General features: G+C 40.4%; 1 protein-coding gene across 2 annotated transcripts; it reads left to right on the forward strand.

Moving 5' to 3' along the window:
• KICS2 (KICSTOR subunit 2) lies at positions 1 to 27,048 on the forward strand. 2 transcript variants are annotated; one of them, XM_045184754.3, is made up of 4 exons: positions 1 to 543; positions 7,341 to 7,626; positions 20,567 to 21,378; positions 25,737 to 27,048. In XM_045184754.3, exons 1-4 carry the CDS (start codon positions 309 to 311, stop codon positions 25,808 to 25,810), a joined length of 1,407 nt encoding a protein of 468 aa, XP_045040689.1. In that variant the 5' UTR covers positions 1 to 308; the 3' UTR covers positions 25,811 to 27,048. The 2 variants fall into 2 exon arrangements, with proteins under 2 accessions (XP_045040689.1, XP_024432232.1); XM_024576464.4 differs by lacking the exon at positions 25,737 to 27,048 and having other exon boundaries at positions 3 to 543; positions 20,567 to 22,813.

Below are 27,048 nucleotides of genomic sequence, written 5' to 3' on the forward strand. Positions count from 1 at the left end.
CTCAGGACGCGGTCAGCTCCACGGAGCAGCGAGCTGGCCACCACGCTTCCTGCCCTGAGGGTCGGAATACTCAGATATGCGCGAATTGAAGCGCTGAAGCTGCTTAGGAGCTGAGGAGCCACCACTTCCTTCCTTGGCGCTTACCCGCCTCCTCTCTAAGGCCCAGGCGCGGACCAGGCAGCCGCGCGCTCGCGAGCCCGCCGCTAGCGGCGGGGTCACGAGCACGCACGCTAGTGCGCACGTTCCCTGAGAACCCGGAAGTGCGAGGGAGAGCACAGCCACGTGGGTGGAGCTGGAGCGCAGCTCGCATGGGGGAGTCTATCCCGCTGGCCGCCCCGGTCCCGGTGGAACAGGCTGTGCTGGAGACATTCTTCTCTCACCTGGGTATCTTCTCTTACGACAAGGCCAAGGACAATGTGGAGAAGGAACGAGAGGCCAACAAGAGCGCGGGGGGCAGCTGGCTGTCGCTGCTGGCGGCCTTGGCCCACCTGGCCGCGGCCGAGAAGGTCTATCACAGCCTCACCTACCTGGGGCAGAAACTAGGTACCTCCGCCCCGCCTCCCCGTGACCCTTGTTGAGGAAGGAAAGGGGATATATTCCCTGGTCGGCAGTGGCTTGGGTTTCCCGTTTCTGTCACTTCTCAACTAGGCACTCCCAGTTCTCCTCCCACAGTTCCCTTCCTTCCCTCGGCTCCCAGAAACCCCGCCCACCGGCCTCTGCTGCGGATAGATTGGCGGACGGGGTGGATGCTCTTTGCAGGGCTGTGCCCCAAACCGATGGATGTCTCTGTTTTGCCCACTGCATGGATTGGTGCGGTAAATGAGAAGTTAAGCAAACTTTATGTCCTCGCTCTTCTAACCAGTGACACTACGGCCAGAGAAACAAAACTTGGCAATACAATCTAGTTAGAGTTAATGAACACAATTGTATGGTCTATTAAGGTTAGGGCCCTGAGAGTTACAGATGTAGTCCTATCCCCTTTCCCTAGGCCATTAATAAATATTTAATTAATGGAGAAGTAAATGAATACTGGACAGGATAGGCAAGGATATGCCTGACACTACTAGCAAGAGGGGATTTACAGGGAAAATAGTACACTCTTATCATCCCTTGATAAATCTTGTCCTTGAAAATAAGATGCAAGAGTAGATTCAATTGATTTTTCACTTAGTAGAAACAATTAGTCTAAGTAGATCAGAAGGAAATACTATATGTGAAAGCCAAGGGCTATGCATACAAGGTATTACTGCTTATAATTATCAGTAATAAATATGAATCCCAGAGCTTTTACAGTTGTTTAAGTACTCTGGCCTATTTAAAATCCTTAATTGTCAGGGGCACAGATTCTGGTATGAATGGAGGACACAAGTATACACTATAGGTTAGTGTAAAATTGAGTGCAGATTACATTTTGATGCTTCTTCACTGCCAGTTCCTTACATTGCCTGAAGGAGACCATGTGTGTATATCTACCTCTCAGTAAACATTCAAGGGACAAGGCTTTCTGAGATCTAAATGTCTGCCTTAGCCATTCAAATAATTTGTTATTTAGTATGTTGACTTACTGGCAAAAACTGATCAGATAGTTTTCACCTTGTGCACTTTTTCCTCCCCTTTTTACAGTGTCACTTCTCACAAATTTGCAATTGCTGTTGCAGTGTTATTTTCCTTTCTACAGATTGGCCAATGGTATACATGCAGTTGTGTGAGTAGGTAACAGAACCCAAACCAGAATACCTGCTTTTGAATTGTCAGATTTTGTTGTATCCATAATTTATAAAAAATTTGTACATGCATTACAATTTACGTACATATGTAAATGGGGAGGATTCTGACTGTAAAATTGAAGGTGGGTAATTTTCTGGCAGTTTTATTTATTTTTTTATTATATTTTATTGATTATGCTATTACAGTTGTCCTGATGTTTCCCCCTTTGTACAACTCCACACAGCACCCTCCACTATCTCAGGCTATCCCCCCACCATTGTTCATGTCCACAGGTCATGTGTATAAGTTCTTTGGCTCCTCCATTTCCTATCCTGTATGTTACATCCCATGACTGTTCTGTAATTACCTATTTGTACTTTCTAATCCCCTCACCTCTTCACCCATTCTCCCCAACACTCCTCCCATCTGGCAATAATCAAAATGTTCTCCGTATCCATGATTCTGTCTCTGTTATTCTTGTTTGCTTGGTTTGCTTTTTATATTTAATTGTTGATATGTATGTTTTTGCTATTTTATTCTTCATAGTTTTGATCTTCTTTTTCCTAAATAAGTCCCTTTAACATTTAACAGTTCTTCATCACCACACCATTATTATGTTAACATAATAATGTGATGAAAAACTCCTTAGTATTTTCTTGTCTGGGAAGCTCTTCTGCCCTTCAATTCTAAATGATAGCTTTGTTGGGTGGAGCAATCTTGGTGGTAGTTCCCTGCTTTTCATGACTTTGAATATTTCTTGTCAATTCTTTCTAGTCTGCTAAGTTTCTTTAGAGAACTCAGCTGATTGTCTTATGGGAACTCCCCTGTAGGTAACTAATTTCTTTTCTCTTGCTGCTTTTAAGATTCTTTCTTTATTGTTAACCTTTGGCATATTAATTATGATGTGTCTTGGAAGAGGCCTCTTTGTATCCATCTTGTTTGGGACTCTGTGCTTCCTGGACTTGCATGTCTATTTCTTTCACCAAATTAGGGAAGTTTTCTTTCATTATTTTTCCAAATAGATTTCTAATTCTATTTTCAATAATTTCTTGCTCTTTCTCTTCTCCTTCTGGCACCCCCATGATGCAAATGTTGGACCTCTTAAAGTTGTCCCAGAGGCTGCTTATACTATCCTCATTTTTTAGATTCTTTTTCTTCTTGTTGTTCTGATTGCTTGTTTTTTGCTTCCTTATGTTCCAAATCATTAATTTGATTCTCGGCTTCTTCCACTCTACTGTTGTTTCCCTGTAAATTGTTCCTTATTTCAATTAGTGAATCCTTTGTTTCTGACTGGATCTTTTTTATGCTGCTGAGGTCCTAAGTTCATTGAGCATCCTTATAACCAGTGTTTTGAACTCTGCACCTGCGAGATTGCCTATCTCCTTTTGTTTAGCTCTTTTTCTGGAGTTTTGATCTGATCTTTCATTTGGGCTATGTTTCTTTATCTCCTCATTTTGGCAGCCTCCCTCTGTTTGTTTCTATGTATTAGGTAGAGCTGCTTTAACTCCGTGTCTTGGTAGTGTGGCTTAATGTAGTAGATGTCCTGTGGGGTCCAGTGGCACAGCCTCTCCTATCACCCAAGCTAGGTACTTGAGGTAGGCCCTACATACGAGCTGAGGACACCCTCCTCTTGCAGTTGAGCCTTGGTTGCTGTTGGCAGATCAATGGGAGGGATTTACCCAGGCCAGTCAGCTGCAAGGACTGGCGGTGACCACTGACTACTACTTCCACCCTCTGTGGAGGATCAGCTGTGCAGGGGCAAGGTGGTGGTGCTCTGATGTGGTCTGTGGCTGTCCACTGGATCTGCTGGCCCTGGGGTTTACTGGGTGGTGCAGACTAAAGTCAGCCCCCACCTGTGTTTTGCCCGGGGTACTCTACCTAAGCTATAAAAGCAATCTGAGATGGCTGCTACTTCAGCTGGGCTTGGAAATTCCCAGGCAAAGACAGGCTATGAATCTAAGCTAGCTGCTGCTAGTGCCAGGCCTGGGGCTCACTGAGGCCAGGTCTTGCTTGTTTGATAGGATTTAGGGAGTTGTAAAGCAAGAGCCAAGACCAGCCATTCACAAGGAAAAAGCAGCTTGGGTGGGCCCGTAAGTTGGGTGGGGCAGAGTCTCTGGGGATCTTCAAGGAAGTTCAAACAGTGTTTGCCAGGTTGAGTCTCAGGTATTATATCAGCTTGCTGGCTCTGTGGGTGGAGGGTTTGGAAAAGAGCCAGTGGCCTCAGCTTACCTTTATGGCAGACACTTCAGTTTCTCCCTATATACCACTGGTACCTTTCAAGCTGCTACCCTGATGCTGGAGTTCAGCGGGGGTGAGTCTCAGTAGGTGAGTCTCTGTGTGGGTTCTTTAAAAGGAACTGCTTTGGGCTCTAGAAGTTTCTTCCACTGACTCAATCCCCACTGGTTTTTGCAGCCAGAAATTAATGAGGACTTATTTTCTTGGCACTGGAACCCTGGACTGGGGCAACTGGTGTGGGGCCTGGGACTCCTCGCTCCTGAGATATCTCCCCTGAACTTTTATCCACCACCCGTGGGTGTGGTACCAGTCTGTTCTGTGACTGCACCCCTCCTACCAGTCTGGATGGATGTAGTTTCTTTAATTCTGTAGTTCTCAGACTTCATTCACCTTGATTTTGTAGTTGTCAGTCTTCCATTCAACTCAATTTCTGAGGGTACTGAGTGATGTTTTTTCTGTATTTCAGTTGTAATGTTGACATGGTTGTGCAAAGAGTAGAGCCTGCCTATGCCACCATCTTGACCGGAAGTCGGTTTTTATTGTTTTTAGATTCCCCTTCCTCAAGAAGTGTGGTGATTGACCTCAGGCCATGATTCTTAACTTTTTTTTAGCTTATCTATGATAATTTAATTAACCTGTGGATTTAACTCTCTGGAAAAATATATATGTTGTACAAGTTTGTATGTAATCTGAGAGGATTCATTTGGATTTCCTAAAGCCTATTTATGGACCCCTGTTAAAAAAAAAAAAATTGGAACTTCTGGCCAAGATGAAGTGGAGGTACATACACTTTGCCTCATTGTACAACCAAAAGAAGGACAACAAGTTTAAAAGCAAAAAATAACCAGAACTGACAGAAAATTGAACTGTATGGAAGTCTGACCACCAAGGAGTTAAAGAAGAAACATTCTTTCAGACCTACCAGGCAGAGATGAGCTGCTGGGGTGGAGAGCATTCATGGGAAGGCAGCAGCTGGTAGAATGGGAGGTCCCACATTTGTGTGCAGATAAATCAGGAGGAACAGCTGGGGAACGAGACAGACTGTGCAACACAGGGTTTCAGTGCGGGGAAATAAAGCCTCAAAACCTTTGGCCTTACAGTTCTGTGGGAGTTGTGGTGGAAGGAGAAACTCCCAGCCTCACAGGAGACTTTGTTGGAGAGACCCACAGGGTCCTAGAATGTACACAAACTCACCTACCTGGGAATCAGCCCCAGAAGGGCCCAATTTGCTTGTGGGTAACAGAGGAAGTGACTGAAAGCCAGTCAGGAGCTGAGCAACTGGCGTTGTTCCCTCTTGGACCCCTTCCCCACATACAGCACCACAACACAGCAAGGTGGGTAGCCCCACCCTGGGGAATACCTAAGGCTCTGCCCCTTACTGTGTAACAGACATGTCAAGACCAAAAGAAAAATGGCCCAAATGAAAGAATGGATCAATGCTCCAGAAAAAATATAACTAAGCAATGAAGAGATAGCCTATCTGGTGCAGAGTTCAAAACACTGGTAATCAGGATGCTCACAGAAATGGTTGAATATGGTTGAAAAATACATGAAAAAGTGAAGGCTATGAAAAGTGAGAAAAAAGGAAAATGTACAGGGAACTAACAGTGAAGGGAAGAAACCAGGACTCAAATTAACAATTTGGAGCAGAAGGAAGAAATAAACATCCAACCAGAACAGAATGAAGAAAGAATTCAAAAAAATGAGAGGCTTAGGAATCTCCAGGACAACTTTAAACGTTTCAACATCCAAATCATAGGGGTGCCATAAGGAGAAGAGGAAGACCAAGAAATTGAAAACTTATTTGAATGAATAACGAAGGAGAACTTCCCCAATCTGGCAAAGGAAATAGACTTCCGGGAAGCCCAGAGAGTCCCAAAGAAATTGGACCCAAGGAGGAACACACCAAGACACATAATAATTAAGTTACCTGAGATTAACGATAAGGAGAGAATCTTAAAAGCAGCAAGAGAAAAGGAGACAGTTACCTACAAAGGAGTTCCCATAACGCTATCAGCCAATTTCTCAAAAGAAACCTTGCAGGCAAGAGGGGCTGGAAAGAACTATTCAAAGTCATGAAAAACAAGGACCTACATCCAAGATTACTCTGTCCAGCAAAGCTATCATTTAGAATAGAAGGGAGATAAAGTGCTTCCCAGATAAGGTAAAATTAAAGGAGTTCATCATCACCAAGCCCTTATTATATGGAATGTTAAAGGGACTTATCCAAGCAAAAGAAGACCTAAACTATGAACTGTAAAATGACAACAAACTCACAGCTATCAACAGCTGAACCTAAAAAAAACCAAAAATGAACTAAGCAAACAACTAGAACAGGAACAGATTCACAGAAATAGAGATCACATGGAGAAATACAGGTGATCATGTATTAATACAGAAGTAAGGAAATGATTCTATGCCATTTGATCCTTTTGGATTGTTGAAAAGGATGTGTTTGGCCCTGGCAGGGTAGTTTTGTTGGTTGGAGTGTTGTCCTGTGCACCAAGAGGTTGTGGGTTCAGTTCCTGATCAGGGCACGTTCCTGGAGGGTTGTGGGTTCAATCCCCAGTGGGCGTGTGTGGGAGGCAACCAGGTGATGTTTCTTTCTCACATCAATATTTCTTTCTCTTTAAAAAAACAAATTGATAAAAACATGTCCTCTGGTGAGGATTAAAAAGAAAGAAAAAGAAAAGGGTACACAATATTTGGTTTTAGGTTTTGCTGAGTTCCTTTGAAAACCCTGAGTTACAGCAGCAGGTATTTATAATTGCTTTTTTGCTCTTAATGACTCACAATGTGCTGCTTATTATGTTAAAACCTATATTGTCAACTTTGTCGAGAGTACAAAGTTTTCTTCCCTGCCCTGAGATCCCCGTAGTCTGTGTTCTTGTGTAAGGGAGGGATATGTGTATCTTCCATTTTGTGGTTTGAAAGGTAACATCAAAAGTTGGCTTAAAAGATAACATTCAAAGGAAAATGCAACTCTAAAGCAGAAATAAAATTTTCTGATTTACATAAGAACAGTGTTTCATAATCAGGTGTTCTCATTTGTTTTAAATATATTTATGTGGAAGTGGGACTTTTTATATCTAGGTTGATTATTCTCTGAAATGAGACCGAGTACTCATTAAAGTGCGGTGGGGCAGAATTGGTGCATGGGTAAGGAAATCAAACACAGGTCACTAATGAGTTGTATCAGGTGTTGTTTAACTTACTCTTCAGTGAACTTACCAACCACATAATATTTAAATCCCAGTCACAGAAGTCATAGAATATGGCAGGTGAAAACTCACTGAGCTCAGGAGGTTCAGATCCTTTCCTTTTGGGTGCTGGGAGTTGTTTTGTGTTTCTGGTTTCTCTTCCTTACCAGACATGTGCTTATGTTATTTGCTTCCCAGGGGGCCAGTCTTTCTTCAGCAGGAAGGACTCCATTCGCACCATCTATACTTCCCTGCATAATGAGCTGAAGAAGGTGGTGACTGGCCGTGGTGCCCTGGGTGGGAGTGCTCCTCATGTGGAAGAACTCCTTTCCCACCTGTCAGAGCAGCTCTGCTTCTTCGTTCAGGCTAGGATGGAGATTGCAGACTTCTATGAGAAGATGTACACCCTCAGCACCCAGAAGTTTATCAATGCTGAAGAGCTCGTTGGCCTTTTGGACACCATCCTCAAGAAATACAGCTCCAGGTCAGTGTAGGTGAGGAGGGAGGGAGAGAGGGAGGGAGAGAAGGAGGGATAGGATGTGGCAGCCTCTCAATTCCACACAGACCCTAAGCTTTCACCATACTTCTACAAAAATTTGTGATGAAAAAACAAAGGAGAATAGCTGTGTTAGATTTTGTTCATATTAATTAATTGACAGGTATACATTAGACACCTTTCTTGGGCTTAGTTAACACCATCTTGGATAAATACTTCTCTAAGCAATAGCGAAAGACCAATAATGAAATAACCCTTAAGAGATGTATTATAACTGATTTTGGTGCTTATGAAAGAGTTCATACAACAACAAGAATATTGTATATAAAATAATATGACTTTTTAACAAACCACTATTCAACTAAATGCCCCTTCAAAGTAATCACCTTGTTGAATAATCCACTTACTCCTCTTATGTACCAGTTACCTACACATGTTAGAAACTCCTGTATAATTGCTTTTGGTGCCTATGGCCTCATTTTGGCCTTTTTTTTTTTTTAAAGATTTTTATTTATTCATTTTTAGAGAAAGGGGAAGGAAGGGAGAAAGAGGGAAACATCAGTGTGTGGTTGCCTGTTGCATGCCCCTGACTGGTGACCTGGCCCACAGCCTGGGCATGTGCCCTGACTGGGAGTCGAACTGGCAAGACTTTGTTTCACAGGCCAGCACTCAATCCACTGAGCCACACCAGCCAGGCCTTGGCTTTGTTTTAAATTTCATCACAGTGGAGGTAGGTATCAGTACTTCTGAGCAGGTCATATTTAAGGGTTTTTTTTTTGATAGTCAAAAAGTTATTTGTATCCAATTTAATTTTTTAAAAGATATTGATTGACTAAAATACTTGGATTTGAAGGAAATTGCTACTTATAAATAAATGAGACTAATTATAAGGTATTTTTCACTGCCTGATCCTAAAGGCAGTAATACCAAAGGAGTTTGAGAAGTGTTGTGAACATCACTGATGTGAATAACCCAGTTTTATTTTTGGTTCTATGGAGTCTGGCCTGCTGTCTTGCACTTAGTAGGTGCTGAATCCTTTTATGATGGACTAAGTGGAAAGTGATTACTTTGAAGGATACCACTCATTTGGATATATGAGTTCATATATGTTTGCTTAAAAGAGAAAGGTAGATATGTTACTTTACATTCCCAAATGAAGGATAATACTCATCTGACCAATGGACTGGGGAAAGGAGGCAAAGTGGTGGAGGGATTAAAAGAGACTTCATGGAGGAGGTAGAATTGGAGATGACTTGTAAGGGCAGGTAGGGTTTGGAAAGCAAAGGTAGGAAAAAAGAGAGCAGATGCTTTAAGACAAGAAGGTGATTTCAGAACACTGAAATGCCTCAGAGGTTGGGTACCTGCTGGGCTGTCATCCTGAAATACTCTTGTGTAGCTATTTTCTCATCATTTAAGCCTCAGTTCAAATGTCAGGGAAGCCTTCTCTCTTTACCTTACCCTTTGTCACTATTCTGTTCCCCTGATTCATTTTCTTCACATTCCGTATTGCAATCTGAAATTGTTATTCGCTCAGTGTGTTTTTTCTTTTCTCACAACTAGAATGTAAATTCCATGGCACATAGTGGGTGCTCAATAGCTACTTATCAAATAAAAAAGTGAGTAATTGGTAAATAGCGGGGAACCATGAAAGGTTTTTGCTTACTGGAGTGTTGTGTTCTCATCTTTATCTCAGATCGATTACTAAGGCACTGGCGTGAGGAATGGGATGGGATGGTAAGGGGAGTGGTTGTGGGAGGGCAGGTTAGTTTAGCAGGCCAGCATGGTAATCTGATCAGCATAGTAGGGCCTCATGGTTGCAAAACAGTGGAAAAGAGATGAGGACAAGAAAAGTCTGTAAGTCTTGGCAACAGGATGGTGGGAGCAATTAGAAGTTTCTATCAAAAGTGATTCAGAGGTTTTGCACCTCCAGTGATACTCATTTACAGGATTGAGAAGTCAGGAGGGGCTGGCTTAGAAGGAAGGAAGGAAGGAAAATTTGGAGTGAGGTGAGCTTAAATTGCTAGCAGATTTTTAAAGAGATTCAGTAGGCAGGTGGGAAGGGGTATGTGGAGTTCAGATGAAAAGGCAGAAACCGAGAAAACAATTGGAGGTCATCTGTATAGAGAAGTAAACATTGTTTTTTGCTTTTAAAACATATCAGTGTTTCTGTAGTTACAGCAGCAATTGATTTTTCAGCTTTCAGGAAAAGGGGAAGTATTCATATAGAGCTATTTTGAAGAAAACTAGCACATGTGGAGCAATTACTGCATACCAGGCACTGTGTAAGACCCTGTATATGAGATCTGCTTTGAAGTATCGGTGCAGATAGTTCTCCTTCTGTGGAGTCTCAGAGAAGTTAAGCATGCCCCATGCACCTTATGTCTGAACCCACTTCTCCGTGATGCCAGAGCTCATATTCTATGTGCATTATTGCTGTATCAAATAGTGAGATGCTTTTTATCCAGTCCAGATCAATACTTTATCTATTGATCATTTTGCAAGTCAATAAATAAGAACAATTTTTATTTACTGAATAAATAATAAGACAAAGTAAGATTGTGAAGTAATAGTGTGTCACAGTAAGATAGGAAACTTTGCAAGCACTCACTGTGTTCCCCTGCAAGGAGTAAGAGTTGTGTGCTGCAGATAGTCATGAAATGTACATACTCTCTCTGAGCACAAGATAGTTTGGTTAATATATTATTATATTCTTCCTTTATAAAGTTTTTTCCTCAATTTTTTCTTTTGAAATTTTCTTTAACTTCACCCAAGTAAATGCTTATTGATTTTAGAGGGGGGGAAGAGAGGGAGAGAGAGAAGGCAAGAAACATCAGTTGGCTGCCTCTTGCACATGGCCCGATGGGGAACAACCTGCAACTCAGGCTTGTGCCCTGACCGGGAATTGAACCCATGATGTTTCAGTTTATGCGACGATGTTCCAACCAAGTGAACCACACCAGCTAGGGCTATTTTGAAATTTCGAATCCCACAGAAAAGTTTCAAGAATAGTATAATGTACATAGAGTTATAATATGACCAGTAATTCCACTGCTGGGTATATGCCCAAAGAAAAATACAAAATGAAAACATATGTCTACACATGAAAACTTTTACATGAATGTTCATAGCAGCATTATAGATAACAGCCAAGAGGCGGAAACAACACAAATGTCCATCAACTGATGGATGAATGGATAAATAAATGTGGTATATTCACACAGTGGGGTATTATCCAGCAAATAAAAGGAATGAAGTAATGAAACATGCTACAACATGGATGAACCTTGTAAAATTGTCCTACTCGAAGGAAGCTAGTTATAAAAGATCACATATTGTATTATTCCATTTATATGAAATATCCAGAACAGGCAAAGTCATAGACCCACAAAGTAGATTACAAATTCATAGACAAAGAAAATAGTTGCCAGGGGTTGGAGGGTGGGAAGGGACAATGGGGAGTGACTGTTAATGCATATTTGGGGGTCATGAGACTGTTCTAAAATTAGAAAGTGGTGATGGTTATACATCTCTGAATTTATTAAAACCATTGAACTTTATACTTTTTAAATGAGTGTGTGTTACATATTTGAATTAAATACTGGTAAAACTGTTACTGAATAGAATTGTACAGCGGACACATATCCTTTACCTAGATTCACTATTATTAAAATTTTGCCACACTTGCTTTATCTCTCTCTGTATATAACTTTATTTTCCTGAGTTTTTGGAAGTCAAATGGAAACATAATGACACTTCTAAATATTCAGGTTGTACATTCTTAAGAACCATATAAAACTATAATATAGTCTCCACACAGAAAATTTAACACTGGTTTTTACCATCATATAATATAGAGTCCATATTCAGATTTCCTCAATTGTCCCAAAAATGTCCTCTATAGTTGTTGTTCTTATTGTGCTGTATTTTTGATCTTATATATGAGGTCTGTCCAGAAGGTATCCAGCCATGTACTATGAAAAATAGAGACATTTATTGAAGAAGATACAAGATATAAGAAATATTGTACACAGGACAATGACACCTCATTCCAAGTAGGCACCTTGGGTCCTCACACAGTTCTCCCAATCGCCATCAGCTCCCCATCCTATTTTCCTGAATCTCATAGACAGTCTGAAATCACTTCCCCTTTCAAAGATGATTTTAGTTTTGGGAAAAAACAGAAGTTACAGGTGCCAAATCTGGGCTATAGGGAGCTGAGTCAAATGGGGGATTTGATGTTTCACCAAAAAAATCTCTGCACGAGATGTGATGCATGAGCTGGCATGTTGTCATGACGAAGCTGCCAATCACCAGTTGCTTATAGCTGCAGCCTTCTGAATTTGAATAGTTTCTGCAGAGGAATATTCAAGCTTAAGACAAAATTTGATACAGATTTATTGCTCCACTTGCTCAGTCATTTCAAATGCGACGGCCACACAGTACACATGCTCACTCAACGGCATCTGCCGTCCCCACTGACTAGTGCAGTGAAGTCGTTATTGTTCACTCATGTGCATTTAGTCCACTCTCCTTGGCTGCCAGGTTACATCAATGTTGTGCAAACCATTCTTGTTATATTAACAATGGCTGGACTTTTTCTGGACAGATCTTGTATTCTAAATTTTCTTTTTATTTATTTTCAGTAGATGATACATTAAAATGACTCAAAGTTTATAAAGTACAAAAATAATACATAGTGAAAGGCCTGCCTGCTGCCACTGTCCTGCAGCTACTTAATTCTCTTCCTATGAAGCAGTGAGTTTTAGCAAGTTCTTCCTGTCAGGCCCAAGATATATGTCCATATATACATTTTCTTTTTTAAACAAATATTACATGTGTACAAATTTTCTGTTAATATATTTCTTTCTCAAATATGACTAGTATATATATTTTTAATGAAGTAATTGTTTGAAAAACAAAAACTTAAGTACCGTTGGAGACATGATTCTCAAGGGGAAGGGATCTCATGTGGCGACTGCTAAATGCTAATGTACAAGTTTGCTCGACCATCTTGCAAGCTTAAGAAAATACTCGTACCTGGGCCCTTCCTCTTTTTCCCTAGAGAGTAAAATTTAGTGATTCTGGATTGGGTGCTCAGAAATTTGTATGCTTTAAAAGTTCCCTGTGAAGACTTCTGGCCAAGATGGAGGCGTAGGTAGATTCTCTTTGCTTCCTTACACAACCCAAAGAAGGACAACAGCAAATTTAAAAACATCTGACCAGAACTGTCAGAAAATTGAACTGTATGGAAGCCTGACAACCAAGGAATTAAAGAAGGAACGTTCATCCAGAGTAGTAGGAATGGTGGAGACAGGCAGCTAGGGCAGAGAGGACACGTGGCAAGGTGACAGACCAGGTGAGCAAGGCAGCGGCTGGTGGACTGGGCAGTCCCCACATTTGTGTGTGGATAAGCCAGAAGCAACTGGGGAGCAAGACAGACCACACAACCCAGGCTTCCAGTGTGGACAACTAAAGCCTCAAAACCTCTTGCTGTAAAAACTTGTGGGGGTTGCAGTGGTGGGAGAAACTCTCAGCCTCACAGGAGAGTTCGTTGGACAGAACCACAGGGTCCTAGAATGTACACAAACCCACCCACCCGGGAATTAGCACCAGAAGGGCCCAATTTGCTTCTGGGTAGCGGAGGAAGTTGATGACAGTGGAGTGAGAGGCGAGCAGGTGGCATTGTTCCCTCTCTGAACCCTCCCTCCACATACAGCGCCACAACACTGCCAACATGGGTTGTGCCACCCTGGTGAGTACCTAAGGCTCCACCCTTACAACATAACAGGTGCGCTAAGACAAAGAACTATGACCCAAATGAAGGAACAGGTCAAGACTCCAGAAAAAGAACTAAGTAATGAGGAGATAGCCAACCTATCAGATGCAGAGTTCAAAACACTGGTAATCAGGATGCTCGCAGAAATGATTGAGTACAGATGCAAAATGGAGGAAAAAAGTGAAGGCTATTCACTTTTTCCTCTATTATGCAAAATGAAATAAAGAAAAATATACAGAGAACCAATAGTGAGGGGAAGGAAACTGGGACTCAAGTCAATGATTTGGAACAGAAGGAATAAATAAATATTCAAGAGGAACAGAATGAAGAAACAAGAATTCAGAAAAATGAGGAGAGGCTTAAAAACCTCTGGGACAACTTTAAACATTCCAGCCTCTGAATCATAGGGGTGTCAGAAGGAGAAGAGGAAGAGCAAGAATTGAAAACTTATTTGAACAAATAATGAAGGAAAACTTTCCCAATCTGTCAAAGGAAATAGACTTCCAGAAAGTCCAGGAAGCCCAGAGAGTCCCAAAGAAATTGTATCCAAGGATGAACACACCAAGGTACATCATCATTAAGTTACCCAATTAAAATAAAGAAAGAATCCTAAAAGCAGCAAGAGGAAAGGAGAGAGTTACCTACAAAGGAGTTTCCATAAGACTATCAGCTGATTTCTCAAAAGAAACCTTACAAGCAAGAAGGGGCTAGAAAGAAGTATTTGAAGTCATGAAAGGCAAGGACCTACATCCAAGATTACTCTATCCAGCAAAGCTATCATTTAGAATGGAAGGACAGATAAAGTGCTTCCCAGATAAGATAAAATTAAAGGAGTTCATCATCAAACCATTATTATATGAAATGTTAAAGGGACTTATCTAAGAAAAAAGATCAAAATTATGAACAGTAAAATAACAACAAACTCACATCTATCAATAACTGACCCTAAAAAACAAAAATGAACTAAGCAAACAAGTAGAACAGGAACAGAATCACAGAAATGGAGATCACATGGAGGGTTATCCGTGGTTTGGGAGGGGTAAAATGGGGGAAAAGGAACAGGGAATAAGAAGCATAAATGGTAGGTACAGAATAGACAGGGGTAGGTTAAGAATAGTATGGGAAATGGAGAAGCCAAAGAACTTATATGTACAGCCCATGGACATGAACTAATGGGAGGGGATGCTGGTGGGAGAGAGGGTGCAGGATGGAGGAGGATAAAGGGAAGAAAAAACATGGGACAACTGTAATAGCAAAATCAATAAAATATATTTAAAAGAAATTAAATTTCCCTGTGATCCTGACACATAGTCTGCATGAAAAAAACTTGTAAAAATAAGAGAAAGATGCCAATGCTAGGATACACTGAGTATTCAGTCTTACAGATGTGTGTGTGTGTGTGTGTGTGTGTGTACATACATGTGTCTCCTAGGAATGATTACTATGATGTGACTGTTTTTCATTTGTATTTTATTAGATTGGTGATTTGTCCATTATCTTGGAACCTTTGAAACATCCCACTTCCCAGAGGCTTGAGAGTATCTGTCATTTCTTGCAATGACTAGATTGCATTCTTCAAACGCTTTGGGCAGTACTTGGCTGTGCCCACCAGCCTTCTGATTGGATGTTGATGCAGTCATGATGGAGCTGGATTGCAGAACCCCATATGGTCAATGGGGTTTGCCTTCACAGTATCCATCTTCCGCCCGTGCTACCTTTCTCTAATCATTAGGGAATTACTGATCACAGATACATCCTAGCCTGAGAATTATCTGAATTAGAGGCTGTGGGTTAATTTGAACAACATAAATTCCTTCCTTAAGAAATTCTGAAAAGTTGATAATCTGTATAATATATTTACTTTCTTTAGGAGGTGGGATTATTTTAGGTATAAATGAACATGAATCGCCCTTTGCCAAGGTAACTTCCTTTTTTCTGTAGATTTTTTAATTTGGCATCTGTGCTACACCAAACATATTTCTTTCTTTGTCCTGATGTTCTAGAGAAATAATTCATATTTTAGAATTCTGTTGTATTAAATGAGTTAATCCCTTTCCCAAAGGACCCAATTTATCTTTCAGGGGAAGCTTATTTGCCCCAATATATCTGATCCATGTCAAAATACTTATAAAAAATTGTGTGAATCATCTTTGAAACCATGGAGAGCTTTGTATTAAAAAATTAATGAGCATGGTGTATAGCATGGAGTCTAATCCTCAGCCCCTGATTTGAGATGCAGATCTTGTGTGAGTTACTGTGATGTCCAGTCTCCTTTCAGAGATGAATGGAAAGCATGTTTGGTTTTTTTCTCTGCAAGCCAGTTGTGTTCAGAATAGAATGGTGTTAAAGGCTTCCTCTTTTGGTAAACTTATTACATTATTATACAAATACAAATTCTTGTTTAAGAATCACAGTCATTTATGATGCTGCATTTCAAATGGAATAATTAACATTACTCATATAAGAGGTTTTGTGTGCCTTCTAGAAGAAAAAACATGAATTTAGCTCATTTAGGACCAGAGGCTCCACTATGCTTTGAATACTTTTCAGGAGGGATAGAACTGTTTGTTTTCCAAGGAAGCATCAATGAGCTGTTTCTTGCATTGGTAGAATTTGTTTTGACTTTATTTATACTGTTTTATACAGTGAGCATAAAAGCAAATTCTAGCTAATCTTTCTGTTTTGTGGTTAAAACAAAACTGGAAGATAGATTTAATGCAAATTAATACTTACTCTCCTAAATGAAGAATATAATTTTAGCAAATGATGCTTTAAAGAAGTCAGCAATTATATATGCATTCTAAACAGCTTTTAAAAATCCCTCTGGTATGGGAATAATACACCATTCTGTGATTTTTATTCTTTAATCATAATTTGATATCTAGAATTTAAAGAACATTTTTTTTAGTTACATAAAATTTCTGTTTGCATTTTTGATCTGAATGCTTCAGATGACAGAATTCTCACCAAAGGCAGAACTATATTTATTTAGGCTTTATGCCTTTTTTCCTTCAGAAAAAGATTTTGTGATTATTAGACCGTTAATGAAACAGTTGTGTGTATAGTTCAACAGGGTTAATTATTGCTCGCTGAAAATTTCATAAGCAAAACCAACAATAGTGCAATTTCTGTGAATTGCCTTCTACTTAAGGCACCACATGTCACATCTTAACAGTGCAGACGTAAGGCCTTTTGTGATCTTGCCCCAGCCTATCTTTTCAAATTCATCTAACGTCAACCAAATGCCTCAAATTGCAGCCAAACTCTTAGTAAAAAGGAAGAAGACTCAGATAAGTCTTTGAGGATTTTAAGCAGAAGCCACAACACAGTCCATAATCTTATGTGTTCCTTATTTCCTACCTTGGTTCGTATTATTTATTTTGCTTAGAATGCCATTGAATTTGTAGAGGAGGAAAAATACCTTTTTTCTCTACCATTCTAAGTTCTCAACTGGGGTCCTTTGACAAAAGACAGATTAACAGGAGAAAAGCATACGAAGGTATTTAATATAAATTTTATGTGAGAGCAAAGCTTGCATAAGAAATGAAGACTTGAAGCTGTTAGCTGTGTTTTTATGCTCGACAATGAAGACTGGAGAGTCAAGGAAAAATGTACTAGGATGAAAAGGGGGTGAGCTAAGTGTGCTGAACTGAGGGACACAGCAAGGTCTGTTTGTCCAGAGTTCTCTCTGTGGCCCTTAGTCTTCAGAGATAGGGATGCCCTTTCCGCAGGATTTGGGGATGGTGCCTTTCACTTGAGGGTTTTTTGACCCAATTCAGGGGAGGGTCAGCAAGTCCTTCCTGCATATGTAGTTTCCCAAGTTCCTTCAGCTTAAAATACTCAGTATCAAAAATATTAAAGATTTTGCTTACCTTGGTTCAGTGATAAATTTATTTTTTAAGTATATTTTATTGATTATGCTATTACAGTTTTCCCAATTTCTCCCCCTTTATCCCCCCTACACCCTGTACCCCCCAACCCTTCAGCATTCCCCTCTCTTAGTTCATGTCCATGGGTTGTACATATAAGTTCTTTGAGTTCTCTGTTTCCTAAACCATTTTTGATCTCTCCCCATCTATTTTATGCCTACTAATTATGCTTCTTCCCTGTACCTTTCCCCCCCATTCCTCCTTCCCTCTCCCCACTGAAATCTCTCCATGTGATGTACATTTCTCTGATTCTGTTCTAGTTGTTTGCTTAGCTTTTGTTTTCATTGTTTTTCTTTTCTTTTAGGTTCATTTGTTGATAGTTGTGAGTTTGTTGTCATTTTCCTGTTCACATTTTTTATCTTCTTTTTCTTAGATAAGTCCCTTTAACATTTCATATAATAAGGGCTTGGTGATAATGAACTCCTTTAACTTGACCTTATCTGGGAAGCACTTTATCTGCCCTTCCACTCTAAATGAAAGTTTGCTGGATAGAGTAACCTTAGATGTAGGTCCTTGCCTTTTATGACTTCAAATACTTCTTTCCAGGCCCTTCTTGCCTGCAAGGTTTCTTTTGAGAAATCAGCTGATAGTCTTATGGAAACTCCTTTGTAGGTAACTCTCTCCTTTCCTCTTGCTTCTTTTAGGATTCTCTCTTTATTTTAATTGGGTAACTTAATGATGATGTGTCATTAGAGACCCAGGCTAAGATCATCCACACCTTCATGTTCCTAATTACTATGTACGGATGTAAAAGTTGGATAGTGAAGAAGGCTGAAAGGGAAAAAATTGATTCATTTGAAATATGGTGTTGGAGGAGAGATCTACGGATACCCTGGGCCATCCCTGGACTTCCAGAAAGACTAGGTCCTAGAACGAATTAAGCTGGAACATGGCTGGAAGCAAAAATGACAAAACTGAAGCTGTCCTATTTCAGGCACATCATGAGAAGGCAGAGGTCTTTGGAAAAGACAATGATGCTGAGAATAGTAGAAGGCAGCAGGAAGAGAGGAAGACCAATTGTGAGATGGACAGCTCTGTAAAAGAAGCTGTAGGCATAAGTCTACAGGAGCTGAGCAGAGCTGTTGAGTATAGCACATGGTGGACATCACTCTTCATAGGGCCGCTGGGAATCAGAGCTGACTCAACGACATGTACCTGTTTTAGAGCAGCATGTTCTGAATTCTATCACATTGTCCTATCGTGTATCATTAGCTATTGCCACAATCATTCTGTATAACCACCAACCGAAAATTCACACTTACAGGCTTGCAGGTCTGTTTTGAGAGTTGCTTACCTGGACTAATCTTAGCTGGGCAGCTTAACACTGTTGGTCTCACTAGGCTTGGCTTATTGCTGTGAGCTTTGGGCTTATCTGCCCCACAAGTGTTCATTCTGAGCCCAAGGTTAGAGGGGAAGCAGCTATTCAGTGGCCATGGCCAAAGTGCAAAAGAGCAAGCCCAGCCAAGCTCATTTTAAGCTTTGCTTGCATCGGATCTGTTAACACCCCAGATCAAATCACATGGCCCAGTCCCTCCACAGTCCAGGGTGGGAAAATATACCACTCCTCAGGTGGGAGCAGCTCCAGAGACAGGTGGCAAAGGGCGTCGAATCGGGTGATTATGAGTTGGGACCAGAAATGTAAGCCTTCATCTTCATGTAGCTAAACCCTACCTGCCCCTTTTTAAAATTGATCCTATCTGCTCCTTAAGCTTTATGGCTCAGTTCAAATACTCTCCTCTACGGCTTGCATAGTAGGAATTGCCCCTTCTTTTAAACTGTTATTTGATTTTACCTGTCGTTAGAGATGTGTTACTTTCTATTTGTGTCCATGATAAATACCTCCTTCGAGCATGGGAGGTCTTACAGGGCAAACTTCTGGCTGATTCATCCCTACAGTGTATTTGTATCTAAAAACAAATAAACTAAATTGTTTTAAAAGAGGATATTACAGATACTTTTATTGTGGTAAAATATACATAACATAAAATCTACTCTTTTAACCACTTTTAAATGTACAGTTTTGTGGCATTTAGAATATTCGCATTGTTGTCACAGATTTATTTTCATGTGGGCTTCTGACTTCTCACGTGCACAGGACCTGCATACTTCTTTTGGAAGCAGCTCTTTGATAGGGATTTATAAAGGAAGGGGTGTGTTTGTATATGTGCACTCTCTTTCTGGCTTTTTATTTTTATTTATTTATTTAGGCTTTTTAAAAAGCAGATGTTCTCTGTAAGAAGTTGTCAATTCATTCTGTATTCAGACTCATTCAAGCGTGTCGCCATAGCTGAGGTGTATATTTTTGGGTCACAGCAATTTAACAGAGCCCCCTGTCGTGTGAGTTGTGAATAGAATGGGTATGAGGCACACAGCGGAGTGGAAATGTGGAAATGATACATCGTAATACTGATCTCAAAGTCTTGGCAGAATAATTTTAACATGTATTTTTAGCTCTACTTAAGAAATGTTTAGAGAAAGTGAGAAGAAGAAGAATGTGGCTCAAGCTAAGAAGGGACCAGATTATTCAAGCCTTTTTAAGGATTTTATATTTTGCCCTAAGATAAATGGAAAATGATTGAACTGTTAGATATTTTTTTTGTTTAGCTACCATTTTACTTGTAACTGTGATTAAATGTAAAGGGAATTTGGGAACTAGGATTGAATAAGGGCTTTCTGGTAAATGTTCTATTTCTTTAATAAACATTTTTTATTATATACTATGTTTCAGTTATAGGTTTTACTCTATTCTTATCTGAAAAGTAGGTTTAATACCTTATGGAGTTACTGTGAATATCAAATAAGTTTAGTGTGTTATGTACATACTCAAGTGACCTTTCCATTACTTGTGCATCTTTAGGAACACACCCCGAAAAGAAGCCTTGAATCGCACAATTACCAGAGTAAATAAAGTGAGTTAGGGTGAGTTTATAAGAAAGAACTATAGGTAGTTTCCATGTATTTGAAAAGAAGGTGGCCACTACTCTCATTTTTTAAAAACATCAGGCTATTGCCATGGGAGAATATGATGCTGACGTAATTCTGAAATGGTAAAGTTAGGTCAGAATGAATTTTTAAATAAGTCAGCATGGAGTCCTTCCATTTTTCCTCCCCCTGCCCCCAAATGTAATATTATTTCTCTGAACACATTTTACTTGAGGGTAGAAAATGTCAACATAGAGAAATATTTCCACTTATATTCTGTGAATTTCCCTTCCCCCTTCAGATTTCACCACCCAATCCTCAGTCCCTTGGAGAGCAGTTTCCAGCTGGAAGTGGATGTCCTGAGTCACCTCCTGAAGGCCCAGGCGCAGGTGTCGGAGTGGAAGTTCCTGCCGTCGCTGGTTAACTTGCACAGTGCACACACCAAGCTGCAGACCTGGGGCCAGATCTTTGAAAAGCAGCGGGAGACCAAGAAACATCTGTTCGGGGGGCAGTCTCAGAAGGCTGTCCAGCCCCCACACCTTTTCCTTTGGCTGATGAAACTCAAAAACATGCTTCTCGCCAAATTCAGCTTTTACTTTCATGAGGCTCTGAGCCGACAAACGACTGCTTCAGAAATGAAAACGCTGACTGCCAAAGCCAACCCAGACCTGTTTGGAAAGATCTCCAGCTTCATCAGGAAATACGATGCTGCCAACGTGTCCTTAATCTTTGATAACCGAGGGTCTGAGAGCTTCCAGGGTCACGGCTACCACCACCCCCATTCCTACCGAGAGGCCCCTAAGGGCGTGGACCAGTACCCAGCCGTGGTGTCCCTGCCCAGCGACAGGCCCGTCATGCACTGGCCCAACGTCATCATGATCATGACTGACCGCGCAGCCGACCTGAACGGCCTGGAGAAAGTGGTCCACTTCTACGACGACAAGGTCCAGAGCACCTACTTCCTGACCCGCCCGGAGCCTCACTTCACCGTCGTCGTCATCTTCGAGTCCAAGAAGTCCGAAAGGGACTCCCACTTCGTGTCCTTCCTCAATGAGCTCTCACTTGCCCTTAAGAACCCCAAAATTTTTGCAAGTTTGAAACCTGGATCCAAAGGTTAGCAGGTTATTCGTGCGAAAGGGTTTCAAGATAAGAACTTGTGTTCTTAACTGCTCTAGTTGTCTACAGCCGTCTGTGATTAGAGTTTTGACCCATTCATGCTTCTTTCAGACCTAATTAAAGACATATCATCCCTAATTATGTCGCACACTTTATATACAATTAAGGCCACTGGAATAAAGTATCCAGAGCATAATCTAGGAAGTGGTCACGGCTACTGTGTATCTCCATGAGACAGCAAAGTACTCCCTCTATTTTCCTCTGTTTTCCTGTATTTCATGTAGACTGAATATTTATTGGCCTTTAATGTTTCTTTCCAGATGGTTTATATTCTAAACATTGTGTTCTAGCGCCATTCCAAATGCCCTCTTTCTTCCCCTCCTACCTGCAGGAGTAATTGGGATAAGAGGTTAAATGGCCTTCTTAGAATTGAGGACTGTATGTTTCCTATCTTGTAAACTAGCCAGTTAACATGAAGTTATGTTTTATGATTCTGATCTACAAATTCATATTTCTGATGCCAAAATTAAAGTCTTGGTGAGAAATTTCTGCCAGTTATTACAGTTGAAGGTAAATCAGAATAGTAGGGTAACATCAGGTTTAACAGCTCGGAAGCCCTTGTGGCAGCTTTAATAGCCATGGGTTCTTTGGGGTGATGTACACGCCTAACTGCATTGGTTTTTGCCCTTATATATGCTTAAATTCTTCACGCTTTTAAAGTCAGCATAAGCCATTACGTGTGATTCTTCACTCTCCAGCATGTTATCTCCTTGGCTTTCCGTGTATCACCTGTCTGCTGAAATGTATGTTCATGTTTGGCTCCACCCCTGGTTATTTTCAGGCTGAAAAAGCATGCAGTCTTGGTTTTTCAGCCACTCTTAGACATTCATGCGACTTAGCCTACTTTTATAAAAATCCCAATAGAATCACTGCACTGGCTAAAAATCCGTTGTGCATTCAAAAGACCTCTTCATAGCTGAGTACTCAGCTTAAGCACATCTGAACTTGGGATTCATGCCTATCTCCTCCACATATTTTTAGAAGTAGTGCTACACCTTAACACATGCTGCCTTACGCCTTTCCTTCAGTAGGTGTTCACGAGGAAGAAGGCATGATGTGGAGACCTGCACTTCTAGCTTATTGATTCAGAATCAAAATAAGCCACAGGGAGTCATCGAGTTGTTACTGGGTAGTTCCTTCAAAGCCTGTGTGCAGTGTGATAGTCCAGTCAGTCCTGTTTCTCACAACTGCACAGAGCCGCTTTGTCACTGGGCGACCGCAGCAGACACGCCGGAAGCCTTGGCAGAGACCGGAGGAGCCCTGCAAGTTCCGGGGGCTCTCCCACCTCAGTGTGGGTCACCTGGTGGAAGAGCCCACTCTCCTATTTTCTGGAAAGAACACTTTTTTTTCCCCTTCTTTTTCCTTTTTTTTTTTTTAAAAAAAATAAAAGTCATATAATTTGTAAAAAGCCAGTTTGCTTTAACTAGAAAGTAGTGATTTACACCTGCATTTTATTCACTCAGATTCTATAAAAATCTGAACAGATTATACAACTTTGACCTGACATAAGACATTGAAGACAATTGGAACTGAGAAGTTAAAATCATTTTTCCTCCTTTTTATGTTTTGCTAAGAAGCTGAAAAATATTCCTTGGTGTGCGTGTATTTTTTTAATCCTAGATAAAACCACCATTAGCCTTAATGACATGGTCTCTCATGTACCTGAAGGAAAATAACATGGAGAAGAGTGTAAATAAAACATATATACAATACTTAAATAACTACTACTCACCTAGAACATATTTGAATTGTATATTTATTTTTAAACATATTTTGGTTCAAGCGAAGAAACAGTCATTCTACTCTGAGATTTGTCGTCTAAATTCAGTATTGAAGTGACCTGTAAAGTCTATGTTTTGCTAATGGGAAGAGTAAATCTGCATATTTTCCATAGATTGCTTATTTTGAAATTTGTTTCTAAACCACAACTTGATTGATTTTTATGGGTAACTGAGAGTGTGTTCAATCAACACTGAGTTTGCCAATGAGCCCATCAAGGAGTGTTTCTCGTCAGGATGCTGTTTGGGCACAGGGTGGACGTCTACCACTGTCCTCTCCCAGGGCCACCTGTGGCATCTGACGATGTCTTTTTAGGGAGTGCGTGAAAACAGCCTAATTCTTGACTGAGAAGACAAAGTCCTTTATATAATCACTTTGTACATTTGGACATACTGGAAAAACTTACTTTCAAGAGAGAAAATAGCTGGTACTTCCCTGCACTCCCACTAGAGTCACTCAGGTGACCTTTAAAATCCTGTGTCCACCCTTTGATCTAGCAGCAAAATTGCAGTTTTATTTCTTTGCAAGTCGGCCTCTGAACTGGACTTCCTTATGTGTAACATGGGGGTAAGGAAATGGGGGCTCTTTTTCCAAGAATATATGTAAGAATGGGTTGAGATCATGCATGTAAAAAAAGCTCTAAAACATACTTCGGTTTGAAAGCTGTATAAATAAAAGATGGACCACTCTTTCCCTAAAGTCACCGCCTCTCCTGTTCTCGTCTCGTCTTTCTCTTCAGGTCTGTGGCAAACCTGGGCTTAGTCATTAAGTTTAAATAGTACTTAAAGAACTAGTTTAGAAGAGGAGGCAGATAGATGCTTAACCAACCCACCCTACTCTTCTTAATTTAGAATCTTTGTGGTTCTTTGTTCCCAAGGTTTTATGGTTGGTTGATAGCATCATTTCAGTTCCATATTCAAACTGATTTTCTGTGTGTGTATGATCTATGAATTACTGAGAGAGGTGTGTTAAAGTCTCCAACGGTGGTTGTGGATTTTTATTTGTCAATTTTTTGCATTTTGTATTTTGAAGCTCTTTCATTAGTCCAATATACATTTATAATTTTTTGTCTTTAGCATGTATTAACCACTATTCATTACAAAGTTTCCTGCTTTAGTTCCATTACTACTCCTTGCCTTGAAGTCCGTTTTTTATTATCATTCCAGCTTGCTTATGCTTACAGCTTGCACAGTGTGTTTGCATGGTATGTCTTTTTCTGTCCGCTCACTTCTCATCTATTTGTGTCTTTCTTTTTCAAGTGTCTATAGTAAGAACTAAAGAGAGAAGAGTGATTAAAAAGAGCAATAACCAACTTTGAGCTCTCCAACTAATAATATCTGCCTTTTAAGTACTTAGCTCATGTCTCCTATAGCTGTTTTGGTTTGCAGTCAGAATTTTGCTGATGGTATCTTCACAACATCATTTAACATGCATGTCTGTCCTTTTTTCTCCCTTCATATTTGGAGTTAGACCAAAAAGTCTGATCAGCTTTAGTTTAGTGTAGTTTCGTAGTGGTATGTTGTGCATCTTAGGAGGAGGCAGCTAATAATTGGCATTACCGATATCAAATGGTGAAATGGAGAGACGTCGCCTCTATTCAGTTACCTCGAAGAGCAGCTTGTACAGGAGTGTGGCTGGATGAATGCTTAGTCCTTATGCTGTTTTTTAAAATACTGAGTTAGTTCCCTTACACCTTCCAGAGATACCGGGGAGTTATTTTTTAATGTTTATGAATTTATGAGGATTTCTGCCTCTTAAGATTTTACACTAAATTTGCAGTAAAGCAGCCATTTTCCCCCTTGCCACAAGACACTTTTATGTAAATATAGCCTTCCCTTATTCTTTGTGGTTAATTTTCTCTCTTGATTACTATTGACTATTTTTTCTTCTCTCTTTCCCTCCTTATCTCCCCTCTTTCCTCCTTTCCCTCCCTCCCTCCCTTAGTTTCTGATATCTTCCTCAGCAAGTTCACTTTCGTCCCTCCTTTCCCGTGCCTCAGGGAGCCAGAACGCACCCTAGGGGCCTCTGACCCAGTTTTGGAAAGGAGCATCTGAAAGTATTTCTTCTGATGATTTTACAAGTAGTTAGTCTTTTCCAAGCAGCCACAGAGGAATACACAGTGGGGGAAAGTTCGATATTAACACAAATGGGGTGACCACAAGTGAGCTCCTCTACCTTGTGAACCCCAAGTCGTTTAGGCAGCTACAGCCAAGCTGCGCCGTGTGTGGGTAGCGGGTTATTTGGCAAGAAACCTGCTCAGAACTAAAGTCTTTCCAAATGTATTTTTTATGAGAATTTTTAATACTAAGTAAAAGATCATTCTTAGTCTATTTGCTATAATTCATCTGTATAAAACATTACCTTAACTTCTGATTTTATTTTCCCTTCAAGTAAATGTTTAACAAAATAGATTCCCCCCCCCCTCCATCTAACTGAGAAAGAAAAAACATGGCATGTGGCTCCCCGAGGAAGCCCGGTAGGTCAAGTTTACAGTTCCCCCTCTACTTTTCTCCCAGGTTTCTGTTACCAACGCAATTACTTCATTGCCGTTTGCCTGAATAATTCTAAGCTGCTTCTCCAGAGAAAATGAATCAGAAGAACTAGGTTTCTGCCTTTGGAGACCTCTTTTGAGATCATGTAAATCCATAAGGCTTCTTTAATGCAAGCATTTTGACTTATCTGTGTATATTTTTCAATCTGGTTTTCATTTTTTAAAAAAAGTCTGTTTGTGGGGTACTTTAAATTTAAAGCCATGTGGTGTGTGTACAGTATCAATGCTGACAAGGGAGAGATGCAAATGGGATCCCGTGTCATTAGCCCCATAGCTAATGTCAGAACCTGGGTTAGGGTTCGGAGTGAGGCTCAGCTCAGGGAGGGTCGTGAGAGGCCGCTGCGTCGGGCCTCACTCTGAAGGAGGATAGCTCAGACATGCAGTGGCGATAGCAGGAAAATATAGGTGGCACTTGACGTTGACCTAGCAGAGGAAGATGGTCATTCGGACTTTGGCTAACTGTCCCTAGGGGCTTGAACTCTGCTTTTGCTGATTTTAAAAACTATAGAGAAATTCCAGAATCCTGTTAAATCTGAAAAACTGATGGCTCATTTGATCTGAGATTTATAATAACTAAGCTGATCAAACTGTTCAGATTAGGTCTAGACTTATTTTATTTTTTGTCTGACAAGATAATGGCAGTGCATGGCACCCCTTGACCCCTTGATCTTAGCCCCAGTCACCCCAGGCTAGGCAAGGGTTAGAGACGTCCCCAAAGCAGAAGCAGAGAGAGCATATGAATGGCACTTTCTTGTATTCCGCATTCATGTAACAGTGATTAAACATCAGCTGTGCTAAGAGTGGTGATATAAGTCAACTAAAACACACAGGGCCTGCCGGGTTGGTGCCGGCAGTGAGGCGAGCTCCCGGCCGGCCAGGAGCTCCAAGAGCTGTAAGTAGGCAGGCAATGAATGCTCTTCAAATGTGTTTTACTTGCACACTCTCTACCAGTTTTGGAGAAATCATGATACCTTGATGGATTTTCTTTTTAAAATCTGAAATTGTCATCATGATACTTAAATAGTCTCAAAAGATACATTTTATACACTTTATCATGTATTATAAATATTGATGTTTAAAATTCAAATGTTAGTTCTTTTCAATGTATCCAGTGAAACCTTGGTAAAATAGAGTCTTGATATTCATCATTTTCCATATTTAAAATTATGTTAAGCTTTATAACAATTGGAAATATTTTATTACTCCTCTTGTTCCTTGAACTCTAGTCCACTTCTCCCACTGAATTTTGTCCTAATATGATTCTTTTTGCTTGAAAG

This window comes from Desmodus rotundus, chromosome 3 (genome assembly GCF_022682495.2).
Source record: "Desmodus rotundus isolate HL8 chromosome 3, HLdesRot8A.1, whole genome shotgun sequence".
Taxonomy (NCBI): Eukaryota; Metazoa; Chordata; class Mammalia; order Chiroptera; family Phyllostomidae; genus Desmodus; species Desmodus rotundus.